Source organism: Nematostella vectensis, chromosome 5, assembly GCF_932526225.1.
Source record: "Nematostella vectensis chromosome 5, jaNemVect1.1, whole genome shotgun sequence".
NCBI lineage: Eukaryota > Metazoa > Cnidaria > Anthozoa > Actiniaria > Edwardsiidae > Nematostella > Nematostella vectensis.
The window spans coordinates 6534878-6552368 of NC_064038.1; the positions used below are offsets into that span (position 1 = coordinate 6534878).

The 17491-nt window shown below is 43.6% G+C and overlaps 1 protein-coding gene across 4 annotated transcripts in view; it reads left to right on the forward strand.

Moving 5' to 3' along the window:
• LOC5503043 (protein unc-13 homolog B) overlaps positions 1-17491 on the forward strand; it is a 43710-nt gene that overhangs the window by 22088 nt on the left and 4131 nt on the right. For all 4 annotated transcript variants that reach the window (XR_007308225.1, XM_048728203.1, XM_048728205.1 and 1 more), the window contains exons 29-42: positions 568-653; positions 737-792; positions 1043-1113; positions 1612-1708; positions 9375-9443; positions 10021-10095; positions 10210-10287; positions 10558-10635; positions 14432-14520; positions 14973-15026; positions 15616-15723; positions 16283-16337; positions 16565-16633; positions 16948-17031. Coding sequence is in view for 3 of the 4 variants with exons in the window: in XM_048728203.1 (XP_048584160.1) it covers positions 568-653; positions 737-792; positions 1043-1113; positions 1612-1708; positions 9375-9443; positions 10021-10095; positions 10210-10287; positions 10558-10635; positions 14432-14520; positions 14973-15026; positions 15616-15723; positions 16283-16337; positions 16565-16633; positions 16948-17031 (1069 nt within the window). In the remaining variant the exon portion in view is untranslated. The remainder of the gene's footprint in view (positions 1-567; positions 654-736; positions 793-1042; positions 1114-1611; positions 1709-9374; positions 9444-10020; positions 10096-10209; positions 10288-10557; positions 10636-14431; positions 14521-14972; positions 15027-15615; positions 15724-16282; positions 16338-16564; positions 16634-16947; positions 17032-17491) is intronic.

The following is a 17491-nucleotide window of genomic DNA, read 5'->3' on the forward strand; positions in this document are numbered from 1 at the left end:
TTTTTTGTATTGGAATTCACTCACCTAGAGATGCTTGCGGAGGGTGCTACAGTAGGAACCAGTCTGCTAGCCGGCTCTTTTCCGAGGTTATTCATATCAATCAATGGCTGTCGTTTTTCTCAATGGTTTAAAAAAGCCTGGGGCGAGCGCGCGGGAGACCTGTGATATTCAAAAACGTTAGGGACTCGGCTCCATATCCAAGATGGCTGCCAGTAAAATAATAGTAAAATTCCTGCAAGTTTATGTGGAAATTATCGACTTACAAAGCTCTAGAGCGATAAAAAGCGAAAAAATGATTGAAGCGGACTCCCAAATATGGTATGCAATGCCTAATAAGGAAACGACCGAGCGAGCTAGCAAAACGACAGTTTTTAAAACAAGATTGACTGATATGCGAAAATGTTTCTTTTTTCGAAATTATTGCGATGGCCGAGGTATACTAAGGCCGAATCCAGAATCCACCGACCCCTAGCTCCTTGTCCCTGGGGCGCCACAGGACTCCCGATGTTTTAAAAAGGAGCCAGATTCATAACATGGATTTTTTGATCACGTGATATTTGTTCCCAGGTTCCCTCAGGAGCTAAATGTCGGCGAAGTGAGCGCCGAGACATTCTGGAACTTGTTCGCCTCGGATTTACAGGAAATGCTGCAAGGTAACCTGGCCTGCTTGTACGACCCCTACCCAAAGGACAAACATCTTCTAGAATTTATTCTTTTTGTTATCACTCATTATTAGATCATAGTACTACCCCTGAATGGACGAGCGCGGATTACATGAATCTTCACTTCAAGGTGGGCCTCTAACAATAGCGTTATTGTTGAGTTAGCCTGCGCAGCAAGTGCAAAGGGCTGGGGAAGATAAGCGATAGATTCCGCGCGCCTAAAGAAAGATGGAGCGAATAGCGCGCGCGCCTCGTCTCCGTCTCTCTTCTTCCCCAGCCCCTTGGGCTTACTACGCAGGCTATGTTAGGGCTTGATGCCTCGAGCGCATGCAACTAAGCTTTTTTGCTCTGACCACATCGGTGTTTCTTATTTTATGCAGGTGAAGTGGTTCTTCAATGAATATGCGATGAACACACCAGGAAATAAGAACATGATTCCTAGATACACTGGGTAAGTCGACAAGCCCTGCGGACATTACTATTTATGAGGACAGGCGTGTGGCCGCTAGTGGTAGGCCTGCACCCCCTCCCCTCTTAACCCTTTCTTTTTTTCCTTTCTCAACCACCGACTGACAGTATTTTAGCAAAGTGGCGCTTTGTTACATATATTTGGCCGTTTGATTGCATGGTGCGCCACTGGTGGCGCGTGAGAAAGTGCAAAGACACGTTCCAAGGTCCAATTAAAACGGTTTATTAAGGCAAATCACGCCGCCATTTTATGCTCCCGTTCAATGGCGGGTCACACAAAGAATCCATTTCCGTCGGCTAATCCGAGCAAGTAACTGAAAAACATTCAATCAAATATCATTAATAAAATTTTGAATTTTACTTGCAAATAAACCGTTGTATTTTCAATTATAAACAATAACAAAGAAAAAAAGTTGATTAACATTCTTTAGCTAATAAAATAATAAATCGACCCTAGATAGATACTTTTCTTTTGTCACAGGTGGTTTGAGCCGTTCGTGTCGCAATGGTTGACGGAAAATGACGAGGTTTCCATGGAGTTTATGATAGCAGCACTGGAACGAGACAGAAAGGATGGGGTATGTCTTGCATACTGATAATCATAAGCCCTTATTTAGCATACTGGTATATCTAATAACTTCCCTCCAATTATATAACGACCATTAGCTTTCCCTAAAATGTTATAACTTGCCTGAAATCGTAAAAGTGTATGTCAACAAGCGGTTTAACTAACGTAAAATGTTACATTTCTTCACCCCCAATGTTATAAGGACCATCAAATGTTCGGCTCTTCAAATGATAAATTTTTTAGTAAGAATATCTAGGCTGAACGATTTGATAAGTTTGTATAATTAAAATATATTATAAATAATTGTAAGGTTTTCATACTGTCTGTGAAACCGGGCTACCAATTAGTAACTTCTGAAACGACCATAAGAAAGACGTATCACAAGGCCGATATTTAGTTGTAAATTCACTGAAAGATATCGTAGAAAATGATCAAGAAGCTGATCTCGATTCTGCGAAATACAGTGAACGAGAACCGTTACAATTGAAATTGCCTTTCATATCCCTTTCCCCGCCAACTATCTGTTATGATAAGCGTCCATCTGTTCTTTCACCTGGGACCCACTTGAATCCAAAGACCTGAAGACAAAACAAACGAGTGTTTTTAATACACGCACTTAGAGCGTCGCTACCATCGACACAAACATAGTGGAAATCCATGAAGTATTTGTAGCTATACTTTTTATTACGGTCGTTATCGCCCGTTGTTACTTGAATTAGTAAGCACAAAGAAATGTTAATTTTATATAAAGATATCGGTGACTGTGATGGATTATTCTACATATGTTTGCGCTCTTTCCTGCGAATCATCACAGAGGAAGTAAGCTGTTGAAGTATTTTGTTTTTGATATGCTTCCGGTTAAGTACCCAGGCGTAAGCTGTGTTCTGCCTGTGTGGTTCAGGTGAAACCTTGCCGCTTTCCGATATGGCACAGCGGTTTAGCGTGGGCATCAGGATGAAACAGCGATCCCAGCACAGCTTTTTTCCCGCATTTAGAGAATTCAAATGCTATATAGCTAGAAGCCGTTGGAAGCTACATCATTCTAAACAATCACTATTGTGGACACTTACAAGTGAACTAACACGAATAACAGATCAAACGTTTTTAGACCGTCGAAAAGGAATACAATTTAAAGCATTTGGTAAGTAGAAAACGTTTTGTTGTTTTGACTTTCTTTTTTTTTGTGAGTCTTGTTTATGATTTAAATGTATTTTTGCACTTTTTTCAGATTGGGTGAAAATGCCAAACACTTGCCTTATCCACGTTTCACTCATCGTCATCTTGACGCTTTATGGCGCTACCAAAGGGCGTGGAACGCCGGCTTCTCGTAACACAATAGTGTCAAGGGGTATCATAACCGCTAGCTCCAATACGTTTAAAGGAGGAATACACCGAAGTAAAGCTGTTAAAAGTAGCCCTCGTAACGGGGTATCAACTATTGCTTCCTCTGAAATCACAAGTGTCAGAAAATCTTTGAAGTTACCTCATATCAAAGAATTAATAAAATTTGCATCACAACCAGTCGCAAGATTCGGAAGATCTGCGTCACCTCAAATCACAAGATTCGGAAGATCTGCGTCACCTCAGATAACAAGATTCGGAAGATCTGCGTCACCTCAAATCACAAGATTTGGAAGATCTGCGTCACCTCAGATAACAAGATTCGGAAGATCTGCATCACCTCAGATAACAAGATTCGGAAGATCTGCGTCACCTCAAATTACAAGATTCGGAAGATCTGCGTCACCTCAAATCACAAGATTCGGAAGATCTGCGTCACCTCAAATCACAAGATTCGGAAGATCTGCGTCACCTCAGATCACAAGATTTGGAAGATCTGCATCACCTCAAATCACAAGATTCGGAAGATCTGCGTCACCTCAAATCACAAAATTCGGAAGATCTGCATCACCTCAAATTACAAGATTCGGAAGATCTGCGTCACCTCAAATCACAAGATTCGGAAGATCTGCATCACCTCAAATTACAAGATTCGGAAGATCTGCATCACCTCAGATAACAAGATTCGGAAGATCTGCGTCACCTCAAATCACAAGATTTGGAAGATCTGCGTCACCTCAGATAACAAGATTCGGAAGATCTGCATCACCTCAAATTACAAGATTCGGAAGATCTGCGTCACCTCAGATAACAAGATTCGGAAGATCTGCGTCACCTCAAATCACAAGATTCGGAAGATCTGCATCACCTCAAATTACAAGATTCGGAAGATCTGCGTCACCTCAGATAACAAGATTCGGAAGATCTGCGTCACCTCAAATCACAAGATTCGGAAGATCTGCATCACCTCAAATCACAAGATTTGGAAGATCTGCGTCACCTCAGATAACAAGATTCGGAAGATCTGCATCACCTCAAATTACAAGATTCGGAAGATCTGCGTCACCTCAGATAACAAGATTCGGAAGATCTGCGTCACCTCAAATCACAAGATTCGGAAGATCTGCATCACCTCAAATTACAAGATTCGGAAGATCTGCATCACCTCAAATTACAAGATTCGGAAGATCTGCATCACCTCAGATAACAAGATTCGGAAGATCTGCGTCACCTCAGATAACAAGATTCGGAAGATCTGCATCACCTCAGATAACAAGATTCGGAAGATCTGCGTCACCTCAAATCACAAGATTCGGAAGATCTGCATCACCTCAAATTACAAGATTCGGAAAATCTGCATCACCTCAGATCACAAGATTCGGAAAATCTGCGTCACCTCAGATAACAAGATTCGGAAGATCTGCGTCACCACAGATCACAAGATTCGGAAGATCTGCGTCACCTCAAATCACAAGATTCGGAAGATCTGCGTCACCTCAAATCACAAGATTCGGAAGATCTGCGTCACCTCAAATCACAAGATTCGGAAAATCTGCATCACCTCAGATCACAAGATTCGGAAGATCTGCGTCATCTCAAATCACAAGATTCGGAAGATCTGCGTCACCTCAAATCACAAGATTCGGAAGATCTGCATCACCTCAGATCACAAGATTCGGAAGATCTGCGTCACCTCAAATTACAAGATTCGGTAGATCTGCGTCACCACAGATCACAAGATTCGGAAGATCTGCGTCACCTCAAATCACAAGATTCGGAAGATCTGCGTCACCTCAAATCACAAGATTCGGAAGATCTGCGTCACCTCAAATCACAAGATTCGGAAGATCTGCATCACCTCAAATCACAAGATTTGGAAGATCTGCATCACCTCAAATCACAAGATTTGGAAGATCTGCGTCACCTCAGATTACAAGATTCGGAAGATCTGCATCACCTCAAATCACAAGATTTGGAAGATCTGCGTCACCTCAGATTACAAGATTCGGAAGATCTGCATCACCTCAGATCACAAGATTCGGAAGATCTGCGTCACCTCAGATCACAAGATTCGGAAGTTCTGCGTCACCTCAGATCACAAGATTCGGAAGATCTGCGTCACCTCAAATCACAAGATTCGGAAGATCTGCATCACCTCAAATCACAAGATTCAGAAGATCTGCATCACCTCAGATCACAAGATTCGGAAGATCTGCATCACCTCAGATCACAAGATTCGGAAGATCTGCGTCACCTCAGATCACAAGATTCGGAAGATCTGCGTCACCTCAAATCACAAGATTCGGAAGATCTGCATCACCTCAAATCACAAGATTCAGAAGATCTGCATCACCTCAGATCACAGGATTCGGAAGATCTGCGTCACCTCAAATTACAAGATTCGGAAGATCTGCGTCACCACAGATCACAAGATTCGGAAGATCTGCGTCACCTCAGATCACAAGATTCGGAAGATCTGCGTCACCTCAGATCACAAGATTCGGAAGATCTGCATCACCTCAGATCACAAGATTCGGAAGATCTGCGTCACCTCAGATCACAAGATTCGGAAGATCTGCGTCACCTCAGATCACAAGATTCGGAAGATCTGCATCACCTCAGATCGCAAGATTCGGAAGATCTGCATCACCTCAGATCACAAGATTCGGAAGATCTGCGTCACCTCAAATCACAAGATTCGGAAGATCTGCATCACCTCAAATCACAAGATTCGGAAGATCTGCATCACCTCAGATCACAAGATTCGGAAGATCTGCGTCACCTCAGATCACAAGATTCGGAAGATCTGCATCACCTCAGATCACAAGCTTTGGAAGATCTGCATCACCTCAAATCACAAGATTCGGAAGATCTGCGTCACCTCAGATAACAAGATTCGGAAGATCTGCGTCACCTCAGATCACAAGATTCGGAAGATCTGCATCACCTCAGATAACAAGATTGGGAAGATCTGCGTCACCTCAAATCACAAGATTCGGAAGATCTGCGTCACCTCAAATCACAAGATTCGGAAGATCTGCGTCACCTCAAATCACAAGATTCGCAAGATCTGCGTCACCTCAGATCACAAGATTCGGAAGATCTGCGTCACCTCAGATAACAAGATTCGGAAGATCTGCGTCACCTCAGATAACAAGATTCGGAAGATCTGCATCACCGCAGATCACAAGATTCGGAAGATCTGCATCACCTCAGATCACAAGATTCGGAAGATCTGCATCACCTCAGATCACAAGATTCGGAAGATCTGCGTCACCTCAGATCACAAGATTCGGAAGATCTGCGTCACCTCAGATAACAAGATTCGGAAGATCTGCGTCACGTCAGATCACAAGATTCGGAAGATCTGCGTCACCTCAAATCACAAGATTCGGAAGATCTGCGTCACCTCAAATCACAAGATTCGCAAGATCTGCGTCACCTCAGATAACAAGATTCGGAAGATCTGCATCACCTCAGATCACAAGATTCGGAAGATCTGCATCACCTCAGATAACAAGATTCGGAAGATCTGCGTCACCTCAGATAACAAGATTCGGAAGATCTGCGTCACCTCAAATCACAAGATTCGGAAGATCTGCGTCACCTCAAATCACAAGATTCGGAAGATCTGCGTCACCTCAAATCACAAGATTCGCAAGATCTGCGTCACCTCAAATCACAAGATTCGCAAGATCTGCGTCACCTCAGATAACAAGATTCGGAAGATCTGCATCACCTCAGATCACAAGATTCGGAAGATCTGCATCACCTCAGATAACAAGATTCGGAAGATCTGCGTCACCGCAGATCACAAGATTCGGAAGATCTGCGTCACCTCAAATCACAAGATTCGCAAGATCTGCGTCAGCTCAGATCACAAGATTCGGAAGATCTGCGTCACCTCAGATAACAAGATTCGGAAGATCTGCATCACCTCAGATCACAAGATTCGGAAGATCTGCGTCACCTCAAATCACAAGATTCGGAAGATCTGCGTCACCTCAAATCACAAGATTCGGAAGATCTGCGTCACCTCAAATCACAAGATTCGGAAGATCTGCGTCACCTCAGATCACAAGATTCGGAAGATCTGCATCACCTCAGATCACAAGATTCGGAAGATCTGCATCACCTCAGATCACAAGATTCGGAAGATCTGCATCACCTCAAATCACAAGATTCGGAATGCGAGCTAAAGGTTTAGCTAATAAAGTTCATCGACAGAAAAGAGGCTTGAGCTCTCTTTTCTATTTAAGCTATAAGGCACGTGATCCGAGAAGGTCAAGAAGATCTACTCCACATCAATTTGTGTCACGCCATTTTGACCAACAGCAGGGATTTTCACCAAGAAATAGAGTTAGTGTTGGGTTGAAGCATCGTCAGAAAAGAGGACTTGGTTCGATGTTCTTCTTAGGGTATAAACGTCAAACGGCTAGAAGAACAAGAAGGTCTATCTTGTCACCTGTTTCTATGTCTGAACCTCCCTTTGGAAAACAGCAGGGATTTTCACAAAGAGATGGAATTAGTAACGGATTTAGGAATCGCCAGAAAAGAGGACTTGGTACGATGTTTTTCTTAGCGTATAAGCGTCAATCCGCTAGTAGAGCAAAAAGGTCTGTCTTGTCAAATGCCTCTAGCTCAGAGCAGTCGGCATTGCCGCATGAAATAACGGATAGACTTGCCACGCCGCAAACAATCAACCCTGAAAATCCGACATCGTCTCGAGTTTTACCACGAAGAACAGTACGGCATCGTGATAGAAGGATTCTTGAATTAATGTATTACCTGTTATACAAGCATTAGGGAACTTATTATTTGATTATCATCAAGATTATCATCAAAAAACCTCGTACTTCAAACACCGTTTTCGCTCTAACTTGTTGCTTCTTCGTGGTTTCTCAACATTCATTATCTTCCTAATGGTCAAACGAAATCTGTAAGTAAGACATTAGATATGATATTGATTTTTGTGAATATTCCGGTGAATTGAGAAGGAATCCAAGAAAAACAAATTTCATAAAACTATCCTTGTAGTGAGGGAATGCATTTTTGTGATGATCAAGGCCAGCAAGCTGAAGTATCTGAGCTTTTGTAATAGTGAGAAAATAAAGAGGGAGATATTACTGTACTTCTTTGATGTTGTTATTATTATATGGTATATTATAATGTTGTTATTATACAAGCTGGAGCCGGGATTTGAATCAAACGCGGTATCAACCATTTTATCGCTCGTCGGTTTTTTCTTTCTTCTTCACTTGACTTCGCCGCGCAGACAAACAAAACAGGGATTTTAGCTTTCTGTGAGTATATTTGCCAATCTTGCTTACTTAAGTTAGAATTGTTTTTTTCTTCCGAGTTATTTTACTTGATCTCTTTCATTCCTATCGAGTTTGCAAAACAACAACACGCAACCCGCGGGGGAGTAGGACAAAATAAAAGGAGCAAATCCTCACGCGTAGTGGTGGGGTGGTGGTTACTAAAAATAGCCAGATTCGGAATCGACATGGCGCGCGGGTAATACCAGTGTCCCTCTCTTATCTTATGCTCTCTTGGTTATACCAAAAGAGACGTCTGCTGTATTCACACCAAAACCATGTTAGTTAAACAAGGTTTTTCTTTGCCGAATAACTTTCCAAGTTTCTCATTGTGTTGAATTCTTACTAGATAAAAGATCACTTAGTAACATGTACAGCACAGTCTATTCAGTCCGCTCTTGGGAGATTGATATTTTAAACCAGTTTAATTAAACCACCTTTAAACTGGTTTAGTGCTGGTGTTAATGCGGTATTAGTCTGTCAACAATCTTTTAAAAGGATTAGAGGTGCTTTGTTTTCTTCGAACTTTGTAAGAATTTCATACTTTTGTGGTCTATGATATTTGGGTGATATCATTTAAGAGAAGTGTCATACCATTTTGGATTTATTAAAAGTGTTAGTGAACGCCTATAGCATGTAGGACGCTTTTATACAAACCTCTTAACAGTACCTCAGTGGCCCTGTGCTACCATACTCAGTGACAGTACTTACAGACTAACACACAGAACCACTGAGGACGCTGGCCCTGTGGTACCATTCTCAGTGACATGACTTACAGACTAACACACATAGAACCACTGAGGACACTGGCCCTGTGGTACCATACTCGATGACAGTACTTACAGACTTACACACATATTACTACTGGGTTTGTTGGCCCTGTGGTACCATCTTTATTGACCACTTTTCACATTGTGCCACCCTTTAAACTAAACTAGTAACCAAGGTTGTTTATTCGACATACTTGTTATTCTTGTAATATCGACCCGTGTTTGTAACTCCGTGTTTTGTTTATAGTTTTGCCCAAGTGCGCAGCATTCGGTGTACTCCAACTCTATCGTGGACATATTCTGTTCACTAAATCAGGTAAGTGATCAGTCAAAGCGTCTTATGCCTGGTGCACACTAGTGACATAACGACATGGGCGCGCGCACTGTTATGTTCATATCTGAATGGTTCGACATAAAGACATTAGCCCGACATAATGGCATGGACGTAACGACATAAGATAAAAAAACATGTTTTTTTTTTTCTTTTATGTCATTATTTCCATGTCGTTATGTCGAAGTTGAAAGAGTACGCGCGCCTATATCGTTATGTCGTTATGTCACTAGTGTGCACCAGGCGTTAGGGAAGGTCAATAACAATTGAGTCACGCAAAGCATCCATTTTGATCGGCATAAATTCTGCCGCGATTTGGCTGCCCCGAGTATTATCGAATAACACAATCTATCCAATTGCATCGCGCAATTCAAGCAAGTGACATATTTTCCACCAAATATATTTAATAAAGTATCAGACTTGGGAGTTGTTATCGTTATTGTTTTTTTTTTAATTTCTTCGCAAATAGACCGTGTTGTATTGACCGTCATCCTTTTAAGCAGCAATTTGAATTAACATTAATACCCTTTTTGATTCCTTTTCTTCTCTTTTTCTTTTGCAGAATTACGAAATCATCAAGAAACTGGACTGCCCTGACCCGGCCATCAACACGCGTTACATTATCAAGTTCACTGTGGTCAGTTTTATATTCATGACTTGCTTTATGGGGCTTGGGGGATTTTATTTTTGGCCAATACTCTTTAGTTTGTAAAGCCGGTGTGGTGACAAGTGTTTTTTTTTTTATATTCAGACAGTGCAAAAGGTTCTGCTACAATACGCCGAGAACATCACCAACGAGTTCAAGCGCTTTTGTCACCAGGAGGAAACGGTACGTTCACGATCGCAATGAGAAAACGATCACGAATTCTGGGTTCTGCGTTCGATTCTTCTTTCTGGTGGGAGTAGAGTTAGTCTGTTCTCGCATTGGCTGCTTCAGATTTTTTCGAGTTTTTCTCCATCCGCGAAAAAAAAAAACGGTTCCGAATTGCAACCCTATCCAGAAGTTTGAACGAGCCCGTGGCTTGGTTTAACAAATTCCACAAATTCTTAGCACAATTCTTAACAAATTTAACAAATTCCCTGTTTTTTTTTTTTCCAGGCATGTATTCTGATGAATAACATCCAACAGTCGCGAGTAATGCTGGAGAAGCTTTACGAAACAATGGGTGGGGGATCGGTAAGTCTTGTGACTGGAAGACCAAGGGTGGGGGATCGGTAAATCTTGTGACTTATAGACCAAGGATGGGGGGATCGGTAAGTCTTGTGACTTGTAGACCAAGCATGGGGGGATCGGTAAGTCTTGTGACTTGTAGACCATAGATTGGGGGATCGGTAAGTCTTGAGACTTGTAGACCATAGATGGGGGGATCGGTAAGTCTTGTGACTTGTAGACCAAGGATTGGGGGATCGGCAAGTCTTGTGACTTATAGACCAAGGATGGGGGGATCGGTAAGTCTTGAGACTTGTAGACCATAGATTGGGGGATCGGTAAGTCTTGAGACTTGTAGACCATAGATGGGGGGATCGGTAAGTCTTGTGACTTGTAGACCAAGGATTGGGGGATCGGCAAGTCTTGTGACTTATAGACCAAGGATGGGGGGATCGGTAAGTCTTGAGACTTGTAGACCTTACATGGGGGGATCGGTAAGTCTTGTGACTTGTAGACCAAGGATTGGGGGATCGGTAAGTCATGTGACGTGTAGCCCATGGGTGGGGGATCGGTAAGTCTTGTGACGTGTAGCCCATGGGTGGGGGATCGGTAAGTGTTGTGACTTGTAGACCATGGATGGGTGAATCGGTAAGTGTTGTGACTTGTAGACCATGGATGGGGGGATCGGTTAGTATTGTGACTTGTAGACCAAGGATGTGGGGGGTCGGTAAGTCTTGTGACTTGTAGACCATAGATTGGGGGATCGGTAAGTCTTGTGACTTGTAGACCAAGGATGGGGGGATCGGTAAGTCTTGTGACGTGTAGCCCATGGGTGGGGGATCGGTAAGTGTTGTGACTTGTAGACCATGGATGGGTGAATCGGTAAGTCTTGTGACTTGTAGACCATGGATGGGGGGATCGGTAAGTCTTGTGACTTGTAGACCAAGTATTGGGGGATCGGTAAGTCTTGTGACTTATAGACCAAGGATGGGGGGATCAGATAGTCTTGAGACTTGTAGACCATGGATGGGTGAATCGGTAAGTCTTGTGACTTGTAGACCATGGATGGGGGGATCGGTAAGTCTTGAGACTTGTAGACCAAGGATTGGGGGATCGGTAAGTCTTGTGACTTATAGACCAAGGATGGGGGGATCAGATAGTCTTGAGACTTGTAGACCAAGGATTGGGGGATCGGTAAGTCTTGTGACTTATAGACCAAGGATGGGGGGATCGGTAAGTCTTGAGACTTGTAGACCATAGATGGGGGGATCGGTAAGTCTTGTGACGTGTAGCCCATGGGTGGGGGATCGGTAAGTGTTGTGACTTGTAGACCATGGATGGGTGAATCGGTAAGTGTTGTGACTTGTAGACCATGGATGGGGGGATCGGTAAGTCTTGTGACTGGTAGACCAAGGATGGGGGGATCGGTAAGTCTTGTGACTTATAGACCAAGGATGGGGGGATCGGTAAGTCTTGTGACTTGTAGACCATAGATGGGGGGATCGGTAAGTCTTGTGACTTGTAGACCAAGGATTGGGGGATCGGTAAGTCTTGTGACTTATAGACCAAGGATGGGGGGATCGGTAAGTCTTGAGACTTGTAGACCATAGATGGGGGGATCGGTTTGTCTTGTGACTTGTAGACCAAGGATTGGGGGATCGGTAAGTCTTGTGACATATAGACCAAGAATGGGGGGGGGGTCGGTAAGTCTTGTGACTTGTAGACCATAGATGGGGGGATCGGTAAGTCTTGTGACTTGTATACCAAGGATGGGGGGATCGGTAAGTCTTGTGACTTGTAGACCATAGATGGGGGGATCGGTAAGTCTTGTGACTTGTATACCAAGGATGGGGGGATCGGTAAGTCTTGTGACGTGTAGCCCATGGGTGGGGGATCGGTAAGTGTTGTGACTTGTAGACCATGGATGGGTGAATCGGTAAGTGTTGTGACTTGTAGACCATGGATGTGGGGATCGGTAAGTCTTGTGACTGGTAGACCAAGGATGGGGGGATCGGTAAGTCTTGTGACTTGTAGACCATAGATGGGGGGATCGGTAAGTCTTGTGACTTGTAGACCAAGGATTGGGGGATCGGTAAGTCTTGTGACTTATAGACCAAGGATGGGGGGATCGGTAAGTGTTGTGACTTGTAGACCATGGATGGGGGGATCGGTTAGTATTGTGACTGGTAGACCAAGGATGGGGGGATCGGTAAGTCTTGTGACTTGTAGACCATAGATGGGGGGATCGGTAAGTCTTGTGACTTGTAGACCAAGGATGGGGGGGGGGGGGTCGGTAAGTCTTGTGACTTGTAGACCATAGATGGGGGGATCGGTAAGTCTTGTGACTTGTAGACCAAGGATGGGGGGATCGGTAAGTCTTGTGACGTGTAGCCCATGGGTGGGGGATCGGTAAGTGTTGTGACTTATAGACCAAGGATGGGGGGATCGGTAAGTCTTGAGACTTGTAGACCATAGATGGGGGGATCGGTAAGTCTTGTGACGTGTAGCCCATGGGTGGGGGATCGGTAAGTGTTGTGACTTGTAGACCATGGATGGGTGAATCGGTAAGTGTTGTGACTTGTAGACCATGGATGGGGGGATCGGTAAGTCTTGTGACTGGTAGACCAAGGATGGGGGGATCGGTAAGTCTTGTGACTTATAGACCAAGGATGGGGGGATCGGTAAGTCTTGTGACTTGTAGACCATAGATGGTGGGATCGGTAAGTCTTGTGACTTGTAGACCAAGGATTGGGGGATCGGTAAGTCTTGTGACTTATAGACCAAGGATGGGGGGATCGGTAAGTCTTGAGACTTGTAGACCATAGATAGGGGGATCGGTAAGTCTTGTGACTTGTAGACCAAGGATTGGGGGATCGGTAAGTCTTGTGACTTGTAGACCATAGATTGGGGGATCGGTAAGTCTTGTGACTTGTAGACCAAGGATGGGGGGATCGGTAAGTCTTGTGACTTGTAGACCAAGGATGGGGGGATCGGTAAGTCTTGTGACGTGTAGCCCATGGGTGGGGGATCGGTAAGTGTTGTGACTTGTAGACCATGGATGGGTGAATCGGTAAGTCTTGTGACTGGTAGACCAAGGATGGGGGGATCGGTAAGTCTTGTGACTTGTAGACCATAGATGGGGGGATCGGTAAGTCTTGTGACTTGTAGACCAAGCATGGGGGGATCGGTAAGTCTTGTGACTTGTAGACCATAGATGGGGGATCGGTAAGTCTTGTGACTTGTAGACCATGGATGGGGGGATCGGTAAGTCTTGTGACTTGTAGACCATAGATGGGGGGATCGGTAAGTCTTGTGACTTGTAGACCATGGATGGGTGGATCGGTAAGTGTTGTGACTTGTAGACTATAGATGGGGGGATCGGTAAGTCTTGTGACTTGTAGACCAAGGATGGTGGGATCGGTAAGTCTTGTGACGTGTAGCCCATGGGTGTGGGATCGGTAAGTGTTGTGACTTGTAGATCTTGGATGGGTGAATCGGTAAGTCTTGTGACTTGTAGACCATGGATGGGGGGATCGGTAAGTCTTGTGACTTGTAGACCATAGATGGGGGATCGGTAAGTCTTGTGACTTGTAGACATGGATGGGGGGATCGGTAAGTCTTGTGACTTGTAGACCATGGATGGGGGGATCGGTAAGTGTATGCTCTGTGCGTTAGTCTTTACAATTTTAACCTAGGACTGATTTATTTTCCTGATTCCACCACGCAAATGCAGACCAGTAATTCTACAGCTTGTCTGTAATCTTGATAGTCATTCTACTCCCGATTTGAACTGGTTTCTTTTGTCGTTGTTGTTGCGTGACAGATCTCGCCAGACTGCAGCGAAGTGTTCAAGGAGCTCCAAGTGCAGCTAAATCACACTTTGGATGAACTGTGTGTCATATTTGTACGGAGGTAATGAACAATCACACTACTGGGCTAGTTTCGTGAAACATACATGTCACATCTACCCGGCAAAGGGGGGGGGGGGGGGGGGGGGGTTCGTCAGTAAAATAAATTTCAACCTTTATGTATAGCACTTTGGCTGTGGTCAACAGCAAAGAAAAAAAGAAATCGAATCAAGTTTTAATCCTTAAAGGTAGCACTACCATTAGTTTGCAGCAATAAAACCGATATTATTAGGCCCTCAATCCTTTTGCATTTCACAGAAAAATAAGTTTCAAGAGTTTTTGGGCACTATTAGTTAGTAGTCGGTAGAATATCAAACCCTATTCCCCCTATTCCCGGGGCATCTGCCACAGGATTAAAGTCAGGCTTTACGCCTTATTTTCTTGGCTTGTCACACATTCAAACTATTGTGCTCCTGCGCCGTTGTCAAGGTAACGTTCACTTTTTGTTGTTGTCAGCTTGGATCCAAAAATACAGGACAGTATTCGGGGAGTTGGCAATTTGCTGTTCAAGTAAGTACAGGCTTTAGAGTACGCATTTTTAGCGCATATTGTCGGCCAATAAAACAAATATACATTCATTTGCGTAAACCGGCACGAGTGATTCGGTACTATAGGGTAGACCAATACCTAGTTATGTAATCCCGTAAGCAAGTCTCATTTTCCCGCGGCAAAAAGCTCTATCATAACTTTTCCCACAAAGGATCTTAATAAACAGAGTAATAAACTGAGAGCATTTAGCAATTACGTGAAACGTCCTTTGTTATATATATATATCGTACAACGGTAAGTACCGAGGTTGTGAACTATCTGATGGTGATGATGAGCCATCAGCAAACAGTAGTTTTTACTTGTGTTATAACCTCTACAAGGTTCCCCAAGGTAATTTAATCTGCAAAGCTGTATTAGACATAAAGATTAAACCTAAATCTAAAATTTTCGAAAATATTATGCACCATTTTATGTTCCTTGTACCTTATGCTACCTCATTTGTCTTGGCCAGTCAAATTTATAGTATTAAGGGACATTTTTTACATGCCAGCATGCACTTGCCGTTACCTGCATTAGGTTGTTTATTTCTTACACGAAGCATTCTCTGCAGGATCAAGAGCGTGGGTCATTTTAACATCACTGTCCCAAGCTGCCGCGCGGCGGTGGAGCAGGAATCCGCCATGATCCTTCAACCCCTGATGGACATACTAGAGGGAACGTAAGTAGAAAATATCTGAATCACGTGCGTGCTACGCCCTCTAACGACACACACACGTGTTACACTGTACGACACAACGAGAGGGGGAGGAGGGAAACGCCTTGTGCCCCGCTCTTTGCGTTTGCGCACACTTTACGTTTATTAATAAAATGAAGGACAACAATTTTGCCAAAGTTTCGGACTTTATTCAGTCCTCTTTTAGGGAGGTTACCCACGCACACTTTACGTTCATACACACAGGACCAGTAACACTTGACATAAGAGGGTATTATATACTAGAGCTCTCAACCTGCTAGGTTCAGTGGAGGGCCAACCATTAATCTTTTCTTAGGGAGAGATGGGCTGATATACTTATCCAGGTCTGCAACACATTTCCAGTATCGTCAGGTCCTGAGAGAAAAGCCCCAATACATGCCAAAAAATATACTGCACACCAGTTACCTTAAAAAAATCCTGCCCCCCCCCCCCACCCCCTCTTCAAAATGGTCAACACTTAAAAAGGGATCACAAACTAGTTCATGTAGCTAATGTATTGATTCTACCACTTTTATCTCTTTAGCCTGTCGCTTCTTAACCGCGCCTGCGAGAAATCCGTCCTAAAGCGCCTACTGAAGGTACGTACTGGATCCCCGAGAATAATCCGAATGGTCCCCGAGAGATTCTAAGGTTCCGAGTGGTCCCCGATAAGAACCCGAATATTCTCCCCGAGAAAACTAAAAGGAACCCGAGAGCTTAAGACCTAAAAAGGTCGGGGGGGGGGGGGGGGGGGGGGGGTCGGGGGTGGGCACGTTCCTTCTTGTAGTATGCGTCTTCCCTAACTCTTTGCTGCTTACAACTTTAGGAGCTTTGGAAAGTCGTCATGGCTAATTTTGAGCGTATTGTTGTTTTGCCGCCTCTAAGTGATGTTAAGGTACGTGTTATAAATCATTTATTGTGTTTGTTTGTTGTTGTTTGCATTGTTCGGTTGTTTCTTTGAAATATTTTCAAGCTATCAAGCTCATTTATTTCTTAGGAAGACAAGCTTTTCTGTGTTTAGCATCAAACATACACTCATTAAGCTAAATAATTGATTAATTGGTATTACTAATGACAGAAGTAACTATTTTGATTCTTTGATTCTTCGATATGATAAAATTGGCATCACCTATATCTGGTTAAAATGAAATTGATAAAGCCTATTTTTACATGAATTACATGGTTAATCGTCCTGTGTTCTCCCCTCAGGATGCTGGCATCATTGGCCAAGAGTCTCGCAATCTTAGTGTTCGTCAGTGCGCAGTCCTCGAAGCCGCTCTGTGTAGAATCAAGGTATTTGAATCATCAGTTAGTGCTCGGACGCATTATGGGGTCATTAGTTTACAAATCGTATTCTTCTCCACGTTTGCCACGCCCTCTAAAACACACGTTACTGAGCGTGATACTCAGGGTTCCCACGTGTCCTTACAATGATGAGATGTTTAATGTATATTTTAGTCCTTGCCTCCAGGTTATACATTTATGAATGAAGGCATTTTTTTAAGGAAGGATCAGCCTTTACGAACCCTGACAGGGGATGGGTATCTCCCCAATTTCGGTAAAACAAATCCTTAGCTAAACTAATTCGGATTTCATTCCCCATTCGTTCTACATTCATGAGTACCTGGGTTACGTTGTTTGTCAGATCGTTGCTCTGTAGTGCCTCTCGGCTCTGGCCTCCTGACTCGATTCTTGGTTTTGAAGTTGAGACAGTTGAGACAGTTGCCATCTTTCTTTGAGAATTTATATCTGC